The sequence below is a fragment of the Scomber scombrus genome, chromosome 3 (genome assembly GCF_963691925.1).
Source record: "Scomber scombrus chromosome 3, fScoSco1.1, whole genome shotgun sequence".
Taxonomy (NCBI): domain Eukaryota; kingdom Metazoa; phylum Chordata; class Actinopteri; order Scombriformes; family Scombridae; genus Scomber; species Scomber scombrus.
In genome coordinates, this window is record NC_084972.1 from 22,358,316 (window position 1) to 22,377,669 (window position 19,354).

The window sequence follows — 19,354 nt, forward strand, 5'->3', positions numbered from 1 at the left end:
ATCTGCCAGTCCAAATGCCAAACAACACAAATAAATCTTATTAAATCCAATAACATTATCTGAAATGGGGATGTTTTGTGTTTTTAAATTCATGTATTCATGCATTTTTGGTGACTGCACTTTGGCATTACCCCAACACATAAACAAGTGCACCTCTCTGAGAGCTACTTGCAAAGGATTGTTACTGTGGTCCAATGGGAAAGGTCGTTTCTGCCAACAAGTATTAACTCACTCATATGATTGGCTCAGAGGCGGAGAAATGGGCGGTACCAAGCATGTTAGGTAGTACCTCTGAGTATGATTGACGTTGGGTTATCTGTTTACCGCTTAAAAGGCGCAATGAGTAAATAAGTTCACTAAAACATGAATATTTCCAGTTGTTCTGGCAGAGATACTGTCTTATTACTCCTCATATGAAAGATGCTCCTCCCTCTGTTTGAACACGGAGGTGGGAACGGGTGTTTCAGTCGTGGCCATAGCCACTCCCTGGTGGCGCCTTGTGGGCTGGGAAACAAGCAAGGAGGCGGGAGGAGTCGGCCACGGTGGAGGAGAAGGGAAGGGACCCCCCTCCCTCCCTCACACATACACGCACACACATATGCACACACAGTGGCTGATACTGCACTGGGAGGAGAAAATGGTCCTCATGTGGGAGGGCTTGTATAACTGGGATGTGTGAGGGGGCTGTCAGAGAAGCAGCACATGTGCCCATGTAAACAGGACAGAGGGTGGAGTCCATCCTCAGACCAGGCCTGCACCACCCCAATGCTGTCACGTCAAACATATTCCTCAAGTTAGACACAGATGTGACTTATTTATCTTGTTTATTTATAACAGTGCACACACAAACACATAATCAGGCCTTAAAATGTAGACTTTTATTTCATTTGTGTTGGTGCAGGTGCCAGAACAGACAAACAGACAAAGACAATAGCAATAAAATAGAGAAAAGTACACTAAAACAATTGTAAATACTAAAATAATAAGATAATATACAATACACACAAAAAAGCATACACATCTAGCCAAAGTTTACATGGAAGCAATACTGTAGTTAGTGTTAGTTTGCACAGATACCTGTAATGTTGCTCAGATAAGCTGATCCAATCAGTGGTTTAGATTAAAAAAAATACAGTGCAAATATTCATTGGCCTATGTGCAATAACATTTGACTGCAATATGCATAATTTGCATGAGAAAAAACAGGAAATGGGAATTATCAGGCAGCCAGTCCTCCGTGCACCAGCTCCCTGTCACTCCACACTATGCAAGAAGGGTGAGCAAGAAGCACAATTTAGCAGTCAATAATTTATATCTGTAAAATGATGAACAGGTTGTCATATTTGCATAATAGCTTTCATGAAAAATGATACATTGACATAACCACCAGTCTTGTGAACATGCCTGAACAGCAGCTCACTAGGAAGATGTTTAACTGAAATATTTAACATGAACATCCTTGGATTAGTCAGGTTTAATCTTCATTATAAATTGCCCCTTGTGTTTGAGGGAAGATGGTCTGTTGATGGTTGGTACAAAGCTAAATTATTAACACACTGTCTCAGCCACAGTCTAGAGTCTTATATGAAGCAGAGGAGTTATACATTTATGTGCACAGAATGGTCAAATAGATCACTATAAGATAATGTATAGAAACAAGCTGGTTTCACGGTTTTCCTGGAGATTTAAATTCTACACTTTTTAGTAAATGTCATTTCTTTTTGATGAGTTCCTCTGTTTGGATGATTATGAAAACATGAGTTTTGTTTCATGTCTATGCAGTCATCCTCTTAATATTGTTTATGTCCTTATGTTTTTTTTAATGTTTGTCATTTTGGTCTTTAAGAAACATTACATTCATTTTTACTGCATTTTTATATTTGAGATAACAACTATGATAACTTAAACCTCAAACTTGATCTTGATGTGTATTTGAGTTCTGTGTTATAGCTTAATTATATGACCGTTAGACTGATTTAAGCTGACATTAGCTTTTAATAAGTTTTACTGGGTTAGTTAATGTCATCCAGAAGAATATGTCTCTGTAACATGTCATTAATAAGTTGGTCAGGTTTTATTATTGTTCATTAAAGTTTATTAAGACAGAATATATATATATATATTTATTTATTTATTTATTTATTTTTTATATATATTGTTCATGTTTCATCTCTCTGTTGCTGCAGCTTTAACCCATCCAAACCCAAAATCAGCAGGTGGAGAACCTTTTTGTGGCAAATTTTATTTGTAAAACAAGAAACAAAGTTCTTTGATTGCAGCAGTTATGTGTAAGTTACTTACTTGTCTGACCACTGCAACAGGTCTTTTGGTGTCTTATAATGTAATAATGTAAATGTTATAAGTCCATGTGGATTGGGCTTTTACAGGCCTATATGCATGCAATTAAGAAAATAAATAACATGAAAGAAGCATGTAGTACTTTATTAGTAATCTTTTATGAAGGGGTTATAGGTCGCAAAGAATGGATTTAGTACTGTTAATAAATACATTATAGATACAGTTTAGGCCATTGATAAGAAGCACTTGATTATTAATCATAACTGCTTAAGGATGAAGAGCTTCACTTTCTACCTGAGCCAATAGGAACATTTACTGTCAGCTGAGACTCTAAATGTTAATAAATCATTAATAAAGATTCTTACATTATGTATGCATGTTGAAAAGTTTTTAACAGTATAAGTTCTGGTTCAGATACTCTGCTTTTTAAAATACAGTAAGTCATTGTGTTGCTGTGTTTGCTTATTATATCATGTTATTGTTATGATTCCATCACATCTTTTGTATAGTTAACCTTTACCTGCCTTTGACATTTCCAGCAACATGTTGAGTGTATCTGGGTTTTGTTTCTGCAGGATGTGTCGCAGCTGCGTCCCACGCTGATAACTGTGGTTGTTTTAGATGAGATGCAAAGTCACTTCCTACAAGCTGCACAGTGCACATCCCCTGCGATCATTCAGACACACATAGCCTGTAGGTCTGCTGACATGCTTCAGAGCAACTTACACGAAACTCCTAATTGTCATTTTATCTCTGAATACCAGAACAGGCTGGATGCAGCTTGACAATTTGCTGAAGATTGCAGATAACTTTCAGATATCTCAGTGTGCCACAACAGGAAATGAGAGAAAGAGCGCCAGTGTAACTTAAGTGAAACCTGCGTCGATGGAGGTAATGTTGCTTTTCTTCTCTCAAGTCTGTTCACTTTGTTTTTTGCTCTAAATGTTGGAAAACTCGGAATACGTCTACATATTGCAGCTAAAATATCAATTAACAATCTACACAACCTGCAGACACATTTTCATAGAAGGGTAGGTTGTAGAAATACTCTTAAAATCTTATTTTATATTTTTGGATGACACACACACACACACACACACACACACAAACACGGCAATACTTTTAAAATCTCTATGAAACATTCATTAATGTTTTCAAAAAGTTATGTTATCTTGATAAAAATAAGTAGTATACATCATTTATGTCCTATATGGTGGGTTTGTTTTTCAGTTCATATAAACAAACCAAATGTCTTGTTGGGCTTATACATTAGAATCAATATACTTGCAATTATGTTGATACATTAATTCAATATTCATCCACTCCACGTTTTAATTTGAATGTATTTGGATGTATACACCTGTCACTCTGTATTTCTGTGTTTTACATGTCTGCCTTCATTACTGTATGTCACTTTATATCATTTTTATAGCTAGTAAGTAAGCATATCTTAAATAAGTAATTAGTTTACTGGAACAACTATATATTTTATTACCCTGGTTGTCCATGCAGTCATCCTCTTTACTGTATATTGTTTATGTCCTTATGTGTTTGTCATTTTGGTCTTGAAGAAATATTACATTACATTACATTACATTACACTCATTTTTACTGTATATTTTGCCACATATGGCAACTTAAATTTGACCTCAGACTTGATTTTGATGTGTAGTGTAGTGTGGTGTAGTTGAGCTCTTTGTTACAGCTTTTATTATATTATGATAAGACTGATTGAGGCTGCTATTAGCTTTTAAGTGTTAAGTTTTAGCTTTAATAAATTTTCCTTGGTCAGTTATTGTCATCCAGAGGAATATGTCTCTGTAACATGTCATGAAAAAGTTAGTCAGGATTTATTAATTGTTCATTAAAGTTTATTTAAACAGAATAAATGAATGGAGGGATTCCTCTACTGTAGTTTTCTTCATAAATTACTGCCTCAGTCTTTCAAGCACATCAATGAAATCGTTAAAACTTTATTGATCATGTTTCATCTCTCTTGTGCTGCTGCAGCTTCAACCCGTCCATGCTCCTGGGCTGTCTGTGAACTGAGGCCATGGAGAGCCCGTCCTCCACAGTGAGGCGGCGAGCCTGGATCAACAGCAGTCGACAGTGGCCCACATTGGAGGAACTGGACCCTGATGGACCACTGTGTAACCTCCCCTCTGCCTCTACAGCTGACGACGATGTCTTCTCAGAGGGTCAGTTCAAACCCAGCAGAGTGTGATAGATGTAGTCACACTCATCTGTCCTGTATCTACAATTTATGTTTGATTATGTCAGCACTTTAATTTGTGACAGTATAAATGGAATAAAAGAAGTGGTCCAACCAACAAGTGACTCAGATTAAAACTCAGATCACTTCTTCTTTTAGAAATCACAAAACATAGTGTTACAGAAGTTAACACTTTTCTTAAGAGACATATTGTATATTAGAGTGTATACTGTATGTTTGTTAAAAAAGTGAAGTCCACTAGAAGAACCAGAAGTCATTTATCTTATGAAGATTACTCAGAAAGTAAAGTGTTGCATATGTGTGATTTCCACAGGATGCGTCACAGGAAAGATTGAGAACTGGCTCCAGGGTTGTGGGTGAGTAACTTTACTATGTTTGTTGTAAGATGATAATTTTTTAGCTCTTTTAGTTTAAAGGACAAGGTGTCAGTCACTGGAAACTGGTTTAACAAACAATTGTATGTAGAAAGTGGAAACTGACGTCTGAGGTCAGGTGTTCCAGGAAGACAGTGCAAAAAGGTAGCCACAGTATTGTTTTCACCACGCTGACATTCAATGCATTTTTCCAGTCACATGTGAAGAAAAAATATTTTGAGTTCTTTAAAAACATAATGCTCCAAACTTTATATGCAGCAAAGGCAAATTTTGTTCTCAGGATATCTAACAGTCTTGAATTAAACAACTGTGAGCTGTCTAGCCTTGGACATGCATGCATACAACTTTTTATGACAGTGTTGATTACAAACATTTTTATTGTCAAGCTATACATGCTAACACTTCAACGAGCTTATGTCAGGTGGTTGTTTCAGCCTTTATAATCCTTTGTGTTTTATACTAACACAATTATATAGCCAGAAACAAAGTTCCTTTTTCCTGTAATGAAACTGAATGTAGGAAGGACACATATTATTAAATGTCTCATATAGCAGCCAGCGACAAGGAAGCTGCATTAGTGGTCAGTGAAATACTGCATAGAGCATGTCGGTATCTAAATATCTCTTCACAGTAACTTAGTGTGCAGTTTAAGGAGTGGCTGCATGGTTGTTACTTCTCAGAATTCAACATGAAAATGACCAGATCGGTTTGAAGGTGCTGACTTTAATGCTGCCGAGTGTGTGAACGTTTCAGCAAGAGGAAGTGTAGCCTTCATCAGCCTGTTGAGAGCTGATCAGGGAGTAGATATGAGTGACTGTCTTAAGCATATACTCCCACATATACTGCTGCTATTGTACTCCAGATGAGGTTATCTTGAAGCGCCATCACTTCTTTGATAGAGGAAATGACATGCAAATGAAACTGACTGGATATTTGTGCACATTTATGCAGTAGAAATATTACTATGTCTTACAGGTTGGAGGGATGCTCAGTGAACGCTGGGCAGCTGAGTTTTGGTGAGTATAAACTGAGATGAAGCTTGGCATGAATACTGCTATTACCCATAAGTCATTTTTATAACCGCCTGTGTTGAAAAGTTCCCTTTTCTGTTGTCTTTAACCCCTTTCCACACACACATAACTAAACAGTGCTGCAACATAAAAACGACTCCATTACAAGTAGGAGTCCAGCATTGAAAGTGTCACTTCAAGTTAAATATAAAGTATCAAAAGTTGAAGTACTTGTATTTAGAAGAAGTGGCCACTGTGAGTATTGATAGTATTATATGTTATATTTTCAGCATTTTACTGTTAACACTATATTGCTGAGTAGTTTGATCTACACTATTAATCATATTTGATAATTGCATCATATATTTTGTATTGAAGTTTTTAATGATGAGTTACTAAAACTGTTGAATAAATGTAGTGGTGTAAACAATACAATATTTTGCTGACTTGTAGTGTAGTAGAAATATAAAGTAGCATGAAGTGGAAATACTTTATAATAAATAAAAGTTTCCTTAAGTGATGACACATATGAGAAAGATTTCTTGGTCTAAAAGTGCTTTAAATGTGTCTTTCCTTCAGAGTCGGTGCTGAAAACAAACATTTCTGATGATGACCTAAGCCTTGGTGCTGACGGTAAGTAGAGAAACACACACAGGCACGCATGTACACTCCCAAACACACACAAAGGAGGAAATGGGTGTAAAGGAAAATAAAGTGTTATTGTCTGCTGAAGCTTAAGTTAGTTTTATCTGTAATAATGGTGACAAACATGCAAAGAGACATCCATTTATGCATATCGATTATATATTTAATATTTCACTGAAACATCCAATGTTACACAGCACTACTGCACCTCTGCTAAGGAGGATGTGTTTTGAGAGGAGGAAGTGTTGAGCAGAAAGTTCTTTTTTGTTATTTACTCAAAAGTTAATAATTTGTTAGATAGTTAAAGGAGTTTTTATATGAAACGTAACTACACTTACACATGCAGTATGCAGCCTTATCAGGGCCCTAAATATTTACATTATGAAAGTTGTCATGGAGTCTGTAAATATAATTATTTTACAATTCAATTGGCAGGGCTAATATTGTGGGTGTAATTTGAGGTTATCTTAACTTTAATACCTTTTGCAGTTTCAAGAAAGTATCCATAACAATACACCCTTTGCATCAGTGTCCCTTTATTAAACACGACCAACAAGTGTTTCATTACATCTGCAGCTGTATGAAAGCTTCTGTCAACATGTTTGGAGCAAAAATGAGAGTGCACCTGTAGTTGCTGTTAGGTTGAATTGACTAGGGTAACCCACCCAACACACCTGCATTAGTTTTCCAAAAAAATGTGAAAACATAATTTAGATGCATATCAACAGATTTCTCTTCCATTCTGAAATGAGTTCTTTGTTTCAGCTTGTGCGTTAAATGGTGGAGCCATTACGCCTGGAATTGGGTGAGTAGCAAATGCAATCCAAAAGATATTAACAATGAAACAATGCAAAAAAAAACATGCAAGAGGAATGTTTTATTATTGATTAAGTGAATATTAGTTCATATATATTGTATATGAATCCATGTAGCTTTACTCATCATACTAACAGAGCTGAAACAGCACTGAGGACACAGATGTCTTTAATAGTTACACGTCCGTTAATATTTTTCTGCAAGGACGCAATTAATTTAAGTGAGCCATAAACAATATTTAGGCATATAAACTGTACCTCCAGTCCAAGTTTCATGCTAAGTCTCTGGATTGATATTTGTAAGGTTGTGCTCATACCTGCATAGTAACACAGTTTCTATTAAAATGATTCAGTAGTTTATTTATTTATCATTTTATTGTGGTTATGTGGAGACGTTTATATGTAAACTTATTATATGTTTTGAAATAATATTTGAAATAACCTGTCTTTATGCATTTATATAATAGTATAGTAAAAAAATCTCAAAGAAATGACCAGTAAGGAGACGGTTATTTGTCTTTTTTCTCTCTCTGTGCTGACATTGAAGCCTCACAAGGCAACCTTCCATCAAACAGCGCCCCATCAGACTCAGCAGGTCAGTGATCAAACTTTTTCCCTCTTCATGATGAAAACATAATGAAAAGGGTTGTTGAAAAAGTATCGCAGCAAAAATATTTTGGATGACTTAGTTTTCCTTTTAAATATTTGCAAATGGAAAGCATAAACAAAGTGAGGTTTTTCAGCTGACTGATTTTTACTTTCACTCTGCAGCGATTGCATTGTTAACATTAATAATATTTATATTCTACTTTGTGTCATATGCATTTTAACACTTAAAATATATTATTATCTTTACCCATGTTTGATAGCACCCCTCGTCAGGCACTATGTCTGCCGACATTGAACTTGGGCCACAGCATGGCCTCCAGCTGTTTCTCCAACTCCACCTGTAAAACTGTATCAAGGTGAGACACTTCATTATTCTCTAGGTTTCTTTTGGCTCTTGAATGACCTGCTCATCAAGATACAGCTTTGCAAATCCAAGTTTCTCTTTTTCCTGGTTCTATTTTTATTCTATTTATTAGTATTTCATCGCGATATCTTTCTTATAATTCATTTTAATGTATTTGTTTGTGTTTAATTATTTGGTAAAACACATTTTGACTGTATTTTATTAAGTGCTCCCTCCACATGCCAGGATAAACCTTTTTCCCTTCCTATTCTCACATGAACACTAGTGTATCTGAGGTGCTGCAGATGTGTTCAGAGGATGCAGAGGAGACTCTGTATGAGCTGGGTTTTGGCTATGATGAGCCACAGGTCACTGTGCGTATTCCTCCCCGCTTCTTCACCTTCCCCTCTCAGGCTCGGGGGATCAACTTCCGTCTTTTTCTAGATTCACAGCTGCGGCGGATACGAGAGGAGGATCCTAGCCTGTCTCTCGCTAGTAAGACTATTGATTAAATAAATGACTCTGCTGTAGATTGTTTGATGTGTGATGGGGTGATATAGCTCTGGGATCACCATTTGTGTTGTACTTGTATTCATTTATATTTTATTCCTTCTACAGGTCGTTTCAGACAAGTTCAAGTGCTCACCGCAATGGCCAATGCTTTCTACTCCCTCTACTCCCATGTGTCTCGCACCCCTCTCCAGAAACTGGCCACACCAGAATTCACCTTTTCCTCATCTCCTGTGGAAAAGATTGAACGCTTCAGGAGCTGCATCCGCAGCGAGCCACGCTCTCCTGTGGAGAGACTGAAGGACACCGTCTCCAAGATGTGCCTCTACACAGGGTCTCCTCGTGGATCAGACTCCACCTCGCCACAGCCCTCACCTAGGAAAAGGTCAAGTCTACCTGACGTTGTAGGTATAGTGCTGGATAAGGCCAAGACCGGGCCCGCCAAGAAACTGGATTTGGGGGTAAATAATCAGGGCAATTCAGCTGCGGATGTGAGGCAGGTTACGGATGTTGATACGTCCTGTAACGGTGGTCAAGAACAGCAAACAGAGCAGACTGTGGAGGGCACAGACAGTCTTCAAAATGGAAATAAAAGCTGTCATGAGGAGATGCAGGACAGTAAACAAACAGATAATGATGATGATAAAAAAATCATCAAACCAACAGACTCTGAAAGCATGACTAACAGTTCGAGAACATCTCTAGCGTCATCATTATCAGGAGAAACTGTGATAGAAACAGATCATCAGTTTCTTTCATGTCAGCCTGAGCTGGACTCATGTTTGCCTCAAAGTGACACAAGGACAGCTGATCTAAAACCAGTTGCCAAGGTTACGTTTGACCTAATCTGTCCGCAGATAGTGGAGAGTGTACACCAGGCGCCTTTCTGCCATCAGCATGCACACACTGTGAAAACAAACACGTTACATCATAGCTCCTGTGAGACAGAAGGCATAGATAGATCATGTTCTGTATCACAGAGACCTCATGTCCAAAACATGACTCAAACAAATGTCTCTGAGCCTGACAAGGACTCATACACAGGCTCAGGTGATGCTGCCTCTTCAGGGGAAGCCACACAGGTGGATGTATCCAGATCACTTCCTGTCCTTGACCCTAATGGTAGCTACACCCATTACTGCATCACTGTGACTGGCTGGGAAAGTGACAAAGTCTCTTCCTGTTCCTTGAACACACCACATTCCAGTCATACTTCAAATGTCAAGCGTGTTCAGACTGGTGAGGAGTCCTTTAGCAAAAACCAGTATCTCAACCCACTGACTCCTCAGGCCCTGGGGCACAACTCCAATAACCTACAACAGGTTAACTCCTTTGAGCTGGAGGAGGTACTGTTGTCAACATTTTTACTTCTCATGTACAATATGTATGGACTTAGGGGCTGAATGATGTTTTTTTTTTAAAAACAATGATACATTTTAAAATTAAGGAGGAAAGTTGCACAATTTTACCAGATACTCTAAATATGCAGCATTCAACTTTAAAGCATGTTGCTCTATCTGGAAAGATTTAATCAGACTGATTAACATTTGTATTCAATATTCACCCATCTATCTAGGCATGAGTCTGTGATCACCATGAAATTCATTATGAAATTGGCAAAAGGATTCAGAAGGAAAAGGGAAGCTTCATATTAATATTCATCAATTTAAATTAGGGCTGAAAAGCGATTATTTTGACTGATATTTCAATTGCGATACGATTTGCGATATTACAGAGGATTCTGATTTTGATATCATTATTCACATTTTCATTTAAAAATATATTCAAATGAATGACACAGTTTTTGCAGGTATCCGTGCCGAACAAAGACGTTTCGAATATGAAATGTAGGCCAGGACATCTCTGCAGCACAACAATCTTCAATTTTAAATATTTTATACACATTTCACCTTTAATAAATATAAATATAAATATATACAGTATATATATACGACTTTGGCCTCACTGAATGGCAGTTCATTTTGGTACTCTCATATGGCTCTGTGGTGTTGAGTGTCTGTTGCTGCTCCACAGCATCTTTAGAAACCACTTTTTTTCCCCCTGTTTTACAACAGTTGCTTGTTTTTTATGCTAGTAAATTTTCAAAATGATTCAGATTCAGCATTTTCCACAGGCGAAGCGAACAAAATGTAACTACACCAGGCTAAAGAACAGTATATGCATGTTATTTGTCAGATGGAGCGGACTGTTTGTTTTTAAGACAACTATTGATAACACAGAGCCACTGATATCAGTAAATGGGGTTAAATAATGGACCATGATGGGCCTAGTTTAGCTTATTATATAGCATCCTTTGCAAGCATACGCTTTGATTTTGATGATAAAACAATATCTTCAGCCCTGATGTTGTATAACATTTTCATGATATGCTTTCTATTTATATAAGTATAAGTCATAAGTCAAAAAAAGACATACAGTATAATCTCTATATCTCTAATCTATATAATTTTCTCAATAGGTGCATAGTGCAGGAGAGGAAGATTATGGACAATCAGAAACTACAAGGATAACAACCTCTCCATTGGCCACAAAACATCAATATAAAGGTACAGTACATTAACAAAAAAAAAACAAACATTTTTTTTAATTTGTGTGTGATTTAACTTTTTTGCATGAAAACATTAGTTCAAAGGCAGTAAATACAAGTTTTCATTATCGATTAATCTTCTTAAGATATAGCTTAAATGATCAATCCCTTATCAAAACAGTTGCCTTTTAATTATCTGTCAACTGACCAATCTATTAATGGACTAATTGTTGCAGGTGTAATACAGTTTGTGTGGTCACCAGATAGCCGATTCTGTTCACAACAAATACAGCGATGACCCTGTTTAAACTATAATGAGTGAAGAAGAAGATGTTGTCACCTCTGTAACAGCTACTGTAACCAGAGGGCTGCACTTCTCAACATTGAGGATTTTAGCAGGAGGACACAAATTTGAATGAGCACAAAAGTTATTTCTGAACCTGAATGTTTAACCTGTCTTGTATTGATGTCAGAGAAAATGTGTCAGAAACTTTACAGTTAAGATGAATTTTTGTAAAAAAGGGTGAAAGTATTTCTGACTCTGAGAGGCTTGTGTATACAGGTGCAATTGTGCAGATGTATTTGTCATTGGGAATTGTGTATTGTATGTGTATATCCTGTATGTATATTGTATATTCAGGTCAAACTGCAGCTGCATTTGTGAAGCGGTACATGGAATTGTTCCCTGACTGTATTTGTGTCTTTGTCCAGGTGCAGTGGCCCGGGGTGACAGTATTCAGTCAGACAGCAGTGGCTACGCAGATGAAGAAGTCAGCCCTGTGTTAGACAGACATCACAGATGACAGGAAACCTGGAAATCCATGAAAACAAACATTGAAGGGATGTTTGTCACCAGCAGACTTGAAGACAAGAATTTCCTATAAAATATTTGGAAAGTGTTTACATTTAAAAGTGACTACATTTAAAGGTTGTGTAAGACCTGGTCCCATGTGAAGGTTTCAGAGGCCCTGCACTGAAGTAGAATTTTTTCTATGAGAAAAGTTCAGAATATGCAAAGCATATATTTTTTCACAGTGCTTATACTGAATATACATATTGTAAATAAAGCCTTGATGATATGCTGTGCGTGTTGTGCTGTACATTATTGGACTAGATTGGCAGGTTTAATCAGAACTTTGAGCATATTTGATTATGACAGTTTGCAGTAAAGTTTACAACAAACGACGCTTTATTGGAAACAGTCATTTTGACAGGGAGCTCACATTTGAGTTCATTTGTTTTTTTTAAAATTGGGCACAGTTTCCTCTTAACACCATAAAGAAGTTGAGTATTTGGAATTTAATGTCAGAATTGATGTCAAGAGTGTCAGCACATTAAATTAAATTTAAAAAAACCCCCAAACAATGTAACTTCCTTATTTCAGTAATCAGAAAACATGCTGTTCTGCCTTTCCAGAGAATGAGGTCAACATTACGTCAAGCACACTGCAATGTGATGTACAGGAACTCTGTCAGCCTACATTGTGCAAACGACATTATCTTTTAAAGTATTGCAGACTCTACCATTTTCAATACTGAGACCTTTTTTAAACTGTGCAAGACAGCATATAAGTGATTAAGGTAATGAAGATAATAATTAAACCTCAGACAAAGACACTACAGGTAGGTGGAGAATACAACCTGGAAATATTATTACAGGAATCAAGGTCACATCGACAAAAAAAATTAAAAGGTTTCACATTACAAACTCGGCATAATGAACACAATCTGTCTTGAGGTAAAAACCTTGGACTCCACATTAAAATATGTGGTTTTATTTGCCTGGTCAATCTTGAAAGTCAAAAGTAAGGCTTTGTTTAATGATCCATTAGTTATAACACAAAAAAGGCTTTATCAAAGATTCACATTCCTCTTTCAGCCCAATCATGAATTTCATTTGTTTTACACCAAAAGAAATTCACAAAATCATTGCAGTCTGCTAAAAGAAGGGTGACGGGGAAAAAGGGCTAATTTTGAAACTGCGATAATTACACTGACAAGTGTGAACTACTAATAATAAGGTTTACATTCAATTGTAATATGTGTGCAGCTGTCAGTTATCAACACAATTAAAAAGACATGGTATTAGTTCTTTCTTTTGTAGTGTTTATGAATGCGAAAACCTGTGATGATCTTGTTGAGAGTTGGCCAACTGTTGCAAGGAACTCTACGGTATGAAGAAGGGAGTTGCACACATTAGAGATTTCATATCTCCTAATAATTCTACTAACATGAAAAGAAAGGGTTAATCTCCAAAATTTTACATCTTAAAACATGTCAATTGATTGAGCATTAAAAAAATAATTGGAAAAATTGAAATGATCACAACAAAAGTCACATTTTCAATACTCATACAAGCTGTATGAAGGGGAAGTCTTTAAAACAATTATCCTCTGATATTTATGCAAAAGAGTCCTTTTCTCTCCACAATTCAGCAGCAAGGCTGGGAAATTTCTTCTTGCACTGATCCACGTCAACGGAGATTAAACAAAGCACCAATCATCGAGGATTCCACAATCCCAATTTCTACAAACCCTTCTTTTTGTTGCATCAGCATATGTGAGTAGTTATTTGGGAGCTCACTGCAAGAGCACCGTTTGTATTTTAAGATAAAGATTTTAGGAAAATACAGTGCTAGGTGCAGATAACAAACAAACAAAAACTTATTTTAAAAAAATCTACAAATAATTTGTACGCAAAATGTCAATGTGATGGGTAAATGAGTTTTTGGGCAACTAAATCTTCATTGGCAACAAATAGATATCAGTGTGATGATGATGGTGGGCTCCATAGGTTAGTTTGGGGACAGAAAAAAAAGTCTTCATTTCCAAATCTGAGGTAATTCAGGTGAAACTCATCACACACGCTACGACCATTTCGCTGACGAGAGATAAGTGTCGTCTGGAGTGGAAATTCATCCTGGCACATTGTTGTGATGAGTTCGAGTCTGTGAGGAAGAAAATGATGAGGCCTGTCACTTCCCTCCAGCCATTATTTTGAGGTACTGCAGTGCATTGTGGGCCGCGTTGGCGCGAGCAGTGTCTATGCTCGGAGCGAAGCCATGGCACACTGTGATTGGCTGTGTCGACAGCTCCACCAGACACTGGCAGAAGCCACTCAGACTGCGCTCTTCTGAAACAAGAACGAAGAAGAATGTTAAAAAAAACCCAAACAATCAAGAATCACAAGTTCTTAGTATTGATTTTTTTTTTCCTGCAGCTTGCTACAACAGCAGTATTCAGATAGATTCAGATATCTTATAATATATAGCACAGTATAGTTATAATATGTATTATAAAATGGATATTTACACCATCAAGGCTTTTTTGGATGATAAGAGATCATTATCATAGACAGTAAATGATGATGTGGCCAGAAAAGATCAATACACTATATTTCAGTGGCATTTCACTGACATATATTATCTCCATTATAAATCAGATTAGGGGGTTTGACAGGTATGATCCTTTTTCAGTCTGTTTCTCACCATAAATGTCTCAATGACTACATTCATATGCATGTAGTAACTCAAATACATGCTATGTTCCACTTTCTTTTAAACTGCAAATTTAATAACCTCACTGGAAGCTGATTCCCCAACAAAATCCAGTGCAAATTACAAACACTAATAACTCAAACATAAACCCATCTTAAAATTATTGTCTGTCTGTGAAGTGTTGTCCACTGATAAAATGGCTCACATGCACAAAACTGTGATAACACACAGCTGCCTGTCACTTCCTCCATATCTGCACACACGGCACACACAAGCTAAGACTTGTGCAGATGGTGCAAACCAGATGTGAAAGCAGTACGAGGCAAGTGACAAACTAAAAAAGAGTTCTCAACGCATGCAGATATTCATGACTTCATACTTCTTTCAGTTTTACATTCCTCTTAAGGGGTGTTGTGTGTAACTTTAATCGGCTACTGTACTGCATGTAGACTCACCAAGGTCCAGGTAACTGACGTCAAAGCACTGCTCTGTGGACAGGTCACTCAGCAAAGAGCAGAAGTTAGAGTCGGAGGGCATGCCCAAAGGGTGGCTACGGAGCTGGAGGATCTTCTCTCCTGCAGAGTTCCGTAGAGAGTCCCACGTGCAGCTGAAGCCTTTACTTTTACCCGATTCAGCTCTGCTCCCCATATGCTTTGTGTGCAGAGGAGATGAGATTTATAATGATTAATGGACACTGTCATTATCTGCCTGCAAGATTCATGAGACAGAGAAGTGGTAATGGTGCACAAGAGTCAGGTGCAGAGCTTATAGTACTCTACATTGGAATGTTTTAAGTACCTGGGGTTAAATTAAAAGCTACAGAGTAGAGTGTCCTTTCCTCTAATGATGTCAAACATTCAACATGCAGGCTCCTCATAAGCATTGTCAACTGGATAAAGTTTGTTTCTCACCATGGTGAACGTGTCATCTTCTGCATCAGCGTCGTTGCTGGTCCTCAGGTCCACTGGGACATCGTGTATACGCGACAACATCTTAGCTGCTGCGTTCCTCTTGGCTAGCTTCTTGGACGTACCACTTCCTAAAGACGAACCGGAAACTGTGAGTCATGTTGCAGGTGTTAGACTTACTGATTTTCATTTAGTTAGACCTCATTAAGTATAAGAAAACCACAGTATGCTTGATAATGGTTCTAATTGAGCAATTACCAATTTCCACAAATCTCTCGACTCTGCAGGTCATGGTGAACTCTTTGCGATGTGCTGGACCAGACTCCTGGGTGACTGTGTATTCTGGCAAACGCCATCCTTTCTGCACCACCAACTCCTAGCAGATAGTCACATTGACAAATAATTACACAAACAAAAACTAATACAACATTGCAGATGTTCTTGACAACTGAAAACTGGGATGGATTGGCTAAACATTGACAGTATTACAGTATTAATTAATCTTACAGAAAGATAAAACCTTAAACCACAGTAGCTTTATCTTTGTTTCATCACCTGCAGAGCTCCAACAGGGTTACATTCCGACTGCTGAGAATTGCCCGAAGTCTTCATCTCTGACTGAGAGCTGCACAGAGGACGAGATAAAAATCAATAACACAAAAGAGGAAGTAACAAGCACCTCCATCTCACACGTGTTCAGTCCTAAATGATTCTACATATCAGGCAGCAATATGCCTCATGGTGAGCCAGATACAGTTGTGACCAAAATTATTAGCCCCCCAGGAATTATGGAACATTTTCCTAAAATTCTTCCCAATGTTTGCAGCATTGATGAAATTCGATATAATCAAACATTCACCAGTGCTTTTTAGTAGCTTTTGGTACATTTTCGAATATAAAATAACATTTTAGGCTAGATTTATATCAAATATAGAGAAAAATGGGGATGTCAAAAATATTAGCCCCCATGATGGGGTGGTCAATAATATTTCCCCCAATGTGAATTATTGCCTTCAAAAACACACCTAATTAACCAATCAGCTTTCAAACCACACCTGTGCAGTCAATTGGCTTCCTAACAACACCTGAACATTAAATCAGCATAAAAGGACTCCAAGGAACAGGGCACTTGAACACATTATTGAGAGGGACTACTTTTACTCACCATGCCAAAGACAAAGGAAATCAGTCTTGAGCTCAGAAAGAAGATAGTGGAGGCTCATTATAAGGGGGAAGGCTATACTGCCATTTCCAAGCGTTTCACAGTGTCTAGAACCACTATACGTTGCATCATTGCCAAGTACAAGGAGACAAATTCTATAAGAAACAAACCTGGGCGTGGTCGTAAGCTCAAGATTTCAAGAACTTTAGAGAGGAAAATTGTCAGAGATGTCAGCAAGAATCTCCAGACATCTGCCAAGATGATTGTTGCTGACCTGGCCTCTTCTGGAGTTGATGTTTCAAGGAGCACAGTTGTGAGGGCTCTCCATCGTGGTGGGCTTCAGGGCCATCGTCCAAGAAGAACCCCTTTACTCAAAGAGCGGCACATCAAAGCCAGACTGAGGTTTGCCCGTGAACATTTGAAAGGTAAAGATGAGTTTTGGAAGTCTGTGCTTTAGTCTGATAAGACTAAACTGGAATTGTTTGGGCACATGGATCTTGCTTATGTTTGGCGAAGAAAGGGAGAGGCCTTGTAACCCTAAGAACACAGTTCCCACAGTTAAACATGGCGGTGGGAGCATCATGCTGTGGGGCTGTTTTGCAGCCTCAGGCACAGGGAGCCTTGTTCGGGTGCATGGCATCATGAAAAAAGAAAATTATGTTGACATTTTGAGGGATAATATGCAGAAATCTGCTCGTAGTCTATCCTTAGGTCGTCGCTGGGTCTTCCAACAAGACAATGACCCAAAGCACACATCGGAATTGGTCCAACAGTTGCTGAAGGATACCAAAACCAAGGTCCTGGAGTGGCCCGCACAGAGCCCAGACCTCAATCCTATTGACAATCTGTGGCGGGTGCTCAAAGTGAATGTCCATGCTCGGAAACCACGCAATTTGGACCAGTTGGAACAATTTGCAATGGAAGAATGGGCCAAAATCCCTCAGGAGACCTGTGCCAACCTAGTAAAGAACTACTCTAAGAGGTTGTTGTCAGTTGTGGCTCAGAAAGGGTACACTATTGACTATTAATGGCCAGGGGGCTAATAATTTTGGATTTCTCATTTTTGCCCTTTTTTGTTTCAACTCATTGTATCAATAACATATCCTAATCAAACTTGTCAACTTTTGTCTTTGTAGTGTCTTTGTTTCCACAATAACAAACACGTGTTGTTAATGGACATTTCCATGGAGAAATCAAGAATTTTGACTATTTTCACAAGGGGGGCTAATAATTTTGGTCACAACTGTATATCAAGCATATTGAGATATTATACTGATTAACATCAGTCAATGCTTCATCCAAAGGTTTACTTCTAATGTAGCTGCCAATGTATCATTTTAACTACGGTCAATGGAAGGAAATTTAAACTGTACAGAGGGAACTGACTTGTCTCCATCAGCAGGCACATCAACCCCAATAAATCCGTCTACTCCAACACTAAGTCCAGCGGGACCTCCGAGACCTCCCTTGAGCATCTTCAGAGCAGCCTCGGCTGCTTTGTGCTTGGCTGCCTTCTTGCTGGGCCCTTGGCCGGTGCAGCTGATCTCTCCAACGGAGACGCGGAACGTGAAGTTGGGCTGGTGGGCCTGTCCCTCGGCCTTCAGCAGGTCATACACTGGGGTCTTACCTATCCGCGTTCCATACTCCTGCAGCAGACTGATGGGCGTCTTTCCGGGATTCACAGCCAGCATTTGCTCAATACTATTTGAAGAATAAAAGAATAACCTGCATTAGATGGATTGTCAAGCAACTGGGTTAGGGTTCAGTTCATAATGACAGTCAATCAATCTTATTGATTTCTCTGATATAAGAATATCAAAGAAATTAGGCAAACACAGTCAATGCCTGCTTTTCAAAACCTTTATAGACACATTTTATCAACCTTCACATACTTTTCTATTATTCCCCACACGATTTAACGTGTCTTTCTCGTTTATATCGTATTGCACAGGGACTGGAGTAATATTAATTGTGTGTGTTGTGTAAACTTTAAAACCCATTAAATGAAAGTTTAATTAATGACAGTGAACTGATGTTAGGCAACATCTCTCTGTTTTACATTCACTTATACATGTTATTTTGTTGCTTGGTGAGTAAAGTTTGCATCAGCCAATTTTTCAGTTGTAACCAGTGTCAGAAAATGTGCAAATAAAATGAAGTTATCCTCAGATTTGGTCCCAGGCTAGCTAGCATGCTTAGCTAGTTTAGCTTCACCTGGAGCACCCGGAGTTTCTCTTCCAGCTGTCCGATGCTGTCTCGTCGTTCATTCCCTATTTCACACAGACAGAGCCGGTGGGTTTCGGATGCCAAATCCCCCCAACCAAAACAGACACTTGCTTTCATTAGATGATATTTTCCCAGCCAGATGATGAGGTGACAACATGCACAGAGCAGACGAAGCTTC

General features: G+C 38.1%; 2 protein-coding genes across 4 annotated transcripts; one reads left to right on the forward strand and one right to left on the reverse strand.

Moving 5' to 3' along the window:
* Positions 1–2,949: 2,949 nt before the first annotated feature.
* On the forward strand, positions 2,950–12,386 carry tespa1 (thymocyte expressed, positive selection associated 1). Its single transcript, XM_062444271.1, has 12 exons — positions 2,950–3,189; positions 4,309–4,496; positions 4,845–4,887; positions 5,881–5,921; positions 6,495–6,548; positions 7,326–7,365; positions 7,923–7,970; positions 8,245–8,340; positions 8,614–8,822; positions 8,946–10,183; positions 11,317–11,404; positions 12,097–12,386. Exons 2-12 carry the CDS (start codon positions 4,352–4,354, stop codon positions 12,186–12,188), a joined length of 2,094 nt encoding a protein of 697 aa, XP_062300255.1. The 5' UTR covers positions 2,950–3,189; positions 4,309–4,351; the 3' UTR covers positions 12,189–12,386.
* An 88-nt stretch (positions 12,387–12,474) lies between these two features.
* tarbp2 (TAR (HIV) RNA binding protein 2) lies at positions 12,475–19,354 on the reverse strand. 3 transcript variants are annotated; one of them, XM_062444279.1, is made up of 7 exons: positions 19,165–19,354; positions 18,337–18,651; positions 16,344–16,413; positions 16,047–16,164; positions 15,792–15,919; positions 15,336–15,531; positions 12,475–14,516 (listed from the first exon to the last, which is right to left on the reverse strand). In XM_062444279.1, exons 1-7 carry the CDS (start codon positions 19,215–19,217, stop codon positions 14,359–14,361), a joined length of 1,038 nt encoding a protein of 345 aa, XP_062300263.1. In that variant the 5' UTR covers positions 19,218–19,354; the 3' UTR covers positions 12,475–14,358. The 3 variants fall into 3 exon arrangements, with proteins under 3 accessions (XP_062300263.1, XP_062300261.1, XP_062300260.1); XM_062444277.1 differs by having other exon boundaries at positions 12,475–14,513; positions 15,792–15,937; XM_062444276.1 differs by having other exon boundaries at positions 15,792–15,937.